Raw genomic sequence first — 6380 nt, forward strand, 5'->3', positions numbered from 1 at the left:
ATGTTACGACTAACTCTATCCGGTTTGGTCAGCGAGGGGCTGTTTCATTTTTTTCTGGCCTTCAACCTGATCACCGGTGAGGTCATCGGGCTAGTGGGCATCGTCTGCAACGTGCTCAACATCCTGGTCTTCACCAGACAAGGGTTCAAGGACACGGTCAATATCACGCTAACGGCTTTAGCTGTAAGCGACCTGGGCGCGTTGATCACCATACAGATCAACAACATCATGTTAAACCCGTGGTTTTTATACGCCGATGTGCCCTTTGACCCTGTGGATGTTCTGGTCATGGTATCCATGTATCCACACAACTACTTCATCCGTGTGAGTGGATTCATCACAGCCTTCGCGTCGTTCGAGAGATGTGTCTGTGTTGTGGTACCGCTGAAGCTGAAATTATTAATCACAAAACGCGTCACCGTGACGGTTATAACCGTCATCTACATCGCCACGTTACCTGTAGTGTTTCCTGTGTACTACACCACCTACCTAGACTGGACATACTCGCCAGCTACAAACAAATCCTACCTGGCTGCCAATTTCCGCCCCACGCGAAACGAAGTCTTCGCCGTGTCGTATTTCATCACGGATCTTTTTGTTCCGAATTTCACCTTCGTCGTCATCATCACCTGCACAAGCATCATCGGGGTGAAGCTGCGACGGACCGCTCAGTGGAAGCAGACGATGAACAAGTCAGGCGTGACGGGGAAGGAGATGAAGGTCGTGTTGATGTTGACGACCGTGTCGCTGACTTTCATCGTCTGCTTAATCCCGGAGTCGGCGCTACTGTGTGCGTCCAGCTTGATCCGGAACTTGAGTCTCCGGGGAAAGTATTTCGACGTGTCTATGTGCTGCTACTGTGTGGTGCTGTTCATGGAGAACGTGTGTAACACCGTCAACACGCTCGTGTACCTCAAGATGAGCGGCAGGTACAGGAAGACATTGATGGAGCTTCTGCTGGCTTGGGGAATACGGACAAAGAAGTTGGGTTGATGGGTTCAGCTGTGTTGTCGGAGCTAGGGTTCGGTTTAGGGTTCGGTTTAGGGTTTGTTTGACGTTTGAGTTCATGGTTTGTTTGAGGACTAGGTTAAGGCTTTGTTTGAGGGTTAGGTTAAGGGTTGTGTAATTTTATAATCGCTATTTCAATTTTTTGATTGTTTTAAAACTACTTTTAAATTAATACATTATTTTGTATATATATTATATTTCATAGTGTTTGCTGCGGGTCCATTTTTGTTTTTACTTGGTGACAAACTGTTGATTGAAACACGTCTTTGCCTCGAGGTTAGTGCTCTGGGGCGGAGGGTATGCAGTTTCTTTCGGGCATTTCTACGTGGAGACACTGCCCCTCCACCTACCCCCCCCCTCCACCCCCCCCCCCCCCCCCCACAACAGCGTTCATCGCAATTCCACTCTCTTCCCCTCGAAAAAAATAGAAAAAAAAAGCTTTTATATAGAATATATATTGTTTGACCAGTATCCACCTTCTAGAAAAAACTGTAAGTGCCCTCCCTCACCACTTCTGTCAGAGGGCGGGCGCATAAACACTTCACCATTGACACACATAGCACACCATCAATACAAACATCCTACTATTAATACAAACCCTAAACCCTTAACACAAACAATAAACCATGAACACCAACACCCCACTATTAATTCACACACCCCGCTATTAGCACCAGCACCCCACCATTAATTCAAACACCCCACTACTAATACAAACACTAAACTATTCACTCAAACCCCATACTATTCACACCAATTATAAACAGAAAATTTGCTCAAGAAAATTTCAAGTAACAAAACTTTATTTTTATCTTGCCTGTCTCGTTCTCCATCGCAAAGATACATTTCAGTCGCATTGGCAACCCACCCCCTACCTACCTATCAAGATCTCACTTCGCACCTAGTCAACAGGTTTTTTCAAAAACTAATTTAAAATTAATTTGTTTGAAGATTGGAATGATCAGCACTATTGATTTTTACGACTTGTGTGCGAGATTTTACTCTTCTCAAAATACTGATTAGAAAAACAAGTTTTCACAAATGTGGACAAGCATCGATACTTGAGTGTGCTGGGCACTCAGTGACTATCGTTATTTAGAGACCATTGATTTTTAAAACAGGTAATCTATTTTAAAGCAGGTAATCTACTTTTAAAACAGTTCATATATTTTTAAAAGAAACCACGGCATCAATAATAAGAGCATATCAACAAAAAATACGACATCGTCAGCACAAACACCACATCAACACCACATCATCAACACAAACACCACATCAACAACACAAAAACACATCAACAACACAACCACATAAACACCGCATCAACAAAACATCACATCAACACCACATCAACAACACAAACACTACATCAACACCACATCAACACCACATCAACAAAAACACCACAACAATACCACATCAACAACACAAACACCACATCAACACAAACACAACATCAACAACACAAACATCACATCATCAACACAAACACCACATCAACACCACATCAACATCACATCATCAACACAAACACCACATCAACACCACATCAACACCACATCATCAACACAAACACCACATCAACAACACAAAAACACATCAACAACACAACCACATAAACACCGCATCAACAAAACACCACATCAACACCACATCAACAACACAAACACCACATCAACACCACATCAACACCACATCATCAACACAAACACCACAACAATACCACATCAACAACACAAACACCACATCAACACAAACACAACATCAACAACACAAACATCACATCATCAACACAAACACCACATCAACACCACATCAACATCACATCATCAACACAAACACCACATCAACACCACATCAACACCACATCATCAACACAAACACCACATCAACAACACAAAAACACATCAACAACACAACCACATAAACACCGCATCAACAAAACACCACATCAACACCACATCAACAACACAAACACCACATCAACACCACATCAACACCACATCATCAACACAAACACCACATCAACACAAACACCACATTAACAACACAAACACCACATCCACAACACGAACACCACATCAACAACACAAACACCACATCCACAACACGAACACCACATCAACACCACATCCACAACACAAACACCACATTAACAACACAAACACCACATCCACAACACGAACACCACATCTACAACACAAACACCACATCGACAACACATATACCACATCATCAACACAAATACCACATCAACAACACAAACACCACATCAACACTATATCATCAACACAAACGTGACATCAATCACACAAATATAAACTTAAAAATTAACGCCAACAGGTAATTAACTGGACTAAATTTTTTATTTAATAAGGTTTTGCCCTTTCTGTGTTTTCTTTTCATCGTTTAGACGCAAAAGAAATGGATAAGAAGAAAGTAACTGAAATTCAAAAATTAAAATTATAAAATATATTCTCAGAATTAAATCCATCACCACAAAAAAGCAAAAAATTCCTCCCCTAAATAAACATCTTCAGCCAGCTTCATTCTGGCTTTTAGTGTTGTTTACACTCATGACTTACTCTAGCTGTTGATAATTAGCCTCCTTAATTGCTCTTGCTTTTGATAATTACCTCATAAATTGCTCTAGCTTTTGATAATTATCTCAATTGCTCTAGCTTTTGATAATTACCTCATAAATTGCTCTAGCTTTTGATAATTACCTCATGAATTGATCAACTTTTGCTAACTTGCCTCATGAATTAATCAACTTTTGCTAATTAGCCTCATGAATTGATCAACTTTTGCTAACTTGCCTCATGAATTAATCAACTTTTGCTAATTAGCCTCATGAATTGATCAACTTTTGCTAATTAGCCTCATGAATTGATCAACTTTTGCTAATTAGCCTCATGAATTGATCAACATTTGCTAATTAGCCTCATGAATTGATCAACTTTTGCTAATTAGCCTCATGAATTGATCAACTTTTGCTAATTAGCCTCATGAATTGATCAACTTTTGCTAATTAGCCTCATGAATTAATCAACGTTTGCTAATTAGCCTCATGAATTGATCAACTTTTGCTAATTAGCCTCATGAATTGATCAACTTTTGCTAATTAGCCTCATGAATTGATCAACTTTTGCTAATTAGCCTAGCTAAGCAGACTGGAACTGGGTTTTGTATCGAGCATTTCTCACATTCTACCAGCCAATCAAAACGGCGCTCTCCATTTAGCTCCGTTCTTTAGTGCCTCGTATCACCTGCTTTAGGCTTGATGGGTAGTCCCCAATACTCCAATACTCTCGCGAAATATTGAGTGTGGTATCACAGGGATCATTTACCATTGGTGCTACCCCAAACGTTCTTAAATAACTCTATAGTTTTGTTTGTGAAATGGATTTGGTGCGTTAAGTAGTGAGTAAATGTGTTGGTGGTGGTGGTGTTGGTGTTGGTAATGATGGTGGTGGTGGTGATGTTGGTAATGATGGTGGTTGGGGTAGTGATAGTGGTGATGTTGGTAATGATGATAATGGTGGTGGTAAAGTAGTGAGTAAATGTGTTGGTGGTGGTGGTGTTGGTGTTGGTAATGATGATGGTGGTGGTGATGTTGGTAATGATGGTGGTTGTGGTAGTGATAGTGGTGATGTTGGTAATGATGATAATGGTGGTGGTGATGATAGTGTTGGTGTTGCTGTTGTTGGTGGTGGTGATGGTAATGATGTTGGTGTTCATGGTGTGGGTGTTGGTGCTGGTGGTGTTGAGGTGGTGTTGATGATGTTGGTGGTGGTGTTGGTGGTAATGATGGTGGTGGTGTTGGTGGTGCTGGTAATGATGGCAGTGGTGGTATTGGTAATGATGGTGGTGTTAGTTGTTTTGATGGTTTTGTTGATGGTAGTGTTGGTGTTGTTGGTTCTTTTACCAAGCATTATCGCCACAACATCGGCCGCTGTTAAAAGGGTTGCAGAGGACACCTTTGGGGACACATCTTCCATCCCTGAAATTTATATTTATAATATATATATATATATATATATATATATATATATATATATATATATATATATATATATATATATATATATATATATATATATATATATATATATATATATATATATATGACTATGTATATATATATATATATATATATATATATATATATATATATATATATATATATATATATATATATAATAAATTCATAAATATATATATATAATATATATATATATACATATACATATATATACTTTGTTCTTTGGGGGTGGGGGTGACACCACAAAGTGCTGCACCGGGTAACACCCGACCTAGCGACGCCACTTATTACCGTAAGACTCTAATCCCAAAACCTTTAACATTTCAGCATTTATCATATCCTACGACAGCTAAACATTTCAAACATGCAGGAAATTGTATACACATCTCGGACGACGAGCTGGTTTAAATCTCATTAATCATTTAAACCTTGTGCTTAATATTTTCATTCCACTTAGTTTCCATAAAGTTTTATCCTTGTCATACATAAAAAACCTGAAAGTTTTGATGTAACAAACTAAAAAAAAGCTCACCAAGGTGCCCTCTTTGTAGCTTTGACTGCTTTGACCTCTAAAACAAAATAAAATGTATTTTAAAATATAATAATAACACGTAAACACAATATTTATGTAAGTTTACAATTACGCTATTTTTGTTCTTTTAAAGTAAGCACGATTTTTTCCTCTAAAATTGCCATTTAGGTATTATAATTACACTTAGCGGGACGGCGTAGTCGGATAGTACAACATACGACTGCTAACCGAAAGCCACGAGTTCGAATCCCTGGATCAAGTCTGTACTACGTCCCTGAGTCCACCCAGCTCAGAAGGGTACCTGACTCACGTTAGAGGAAGTAAAGCTGAGCCCACTACTAAAATCCGAGTAGACAACCGTTAAAAAAGGCGTCCCTCACTTTGGAATGACGGGGGCACTATTATGTCCATGTGTGTGTATATTTCGAAGACGAGGGGAGGATGGTGTGTTAACATTAATTAATTAGAACTAATTGTGATTTTATGGTTGTGAATCTTAGAGAGATGGGTGTTAATGGGTGAGGTTAAGTAGAAGGTGGGTGATACTAGTGTGTCGACGTGTATGTATGTGTATGTAAGTAGGGTTGGTAACAGACCAACAGAGCATAACGACATTTAAGGTGGACCTGCTAACCTTGATTAAATTAAAATTTTACCCGTACCTTGAGCTGCCGAAGGCGATAGAAAAAGATGAATAGCAAAAAGCAAACACAACAAACTCCAAGTCTTCATTGTGGTGTTTTCTATCCGAATCTTTTTTCCAAGTCAGATCGACAACTGCATGCAATGTTATAG

At 39.2% G+C, this 6380-nt stretch overlaps 1 protein-coding gene and 1 long non-coding RNA gene across 2 annotated transcripts; one reads left to right on the forward strand and one right to left on the reverse strand.

The window, feature by feature from the left end:
- LOC131944767 (formyl peptide receptor-related sequence 7-like) lies at positions 1–993 on the forward strand. Its single transcript, XM_059305581.1, has one exon. The coding sequence runs from the start codon at positions 1–3 to the stop codon at positions 991–993; it is 993 nt and encodes a 330-aa protein (XP_059161564.1).
- Positions 994–3355: 2362 nt separating this feature from the next.
- On the reverse strand, positions 3356–6380 carry LOC131944842 (uncharacterized). Its single transcript, XR_009387081.1, has 4 exons — positions 6248–6380; positions 5586–5622; positions 4937–5011; positions 3356–3451 (listed from the first exon to the last, which is right to left on the reverse strand). It is a non-coding gene; the product is annotated as an uncharacterized LOC131944842 (long non-coding RNA).

This window comes from Physella acuta, unplaced genomic scaffold, assembly GCF_028476545.2.
Source record: "Physella acuta isolate Inbredline_101_S28 unplaced genomic scaffold, ASM2847654v3 ptg000048l, whole genome shotgun sequence".
NCBI classification, from domain to species: domain Eukaryota; kingdom Metazoa; phylum Mollusca; class Gastropoda; family Physidae; genus Physella; species Physella acuta.

What these genes read in the sequence shown, in the direction of transcription:
- LOC131944767 (XM_059305581.1), top strand. Translation starts at nt 1, where the DNA reads ATGTTACGACTAACTCTATCCGGTTTGGTCAGCGAGGGGCTGTTTCAT.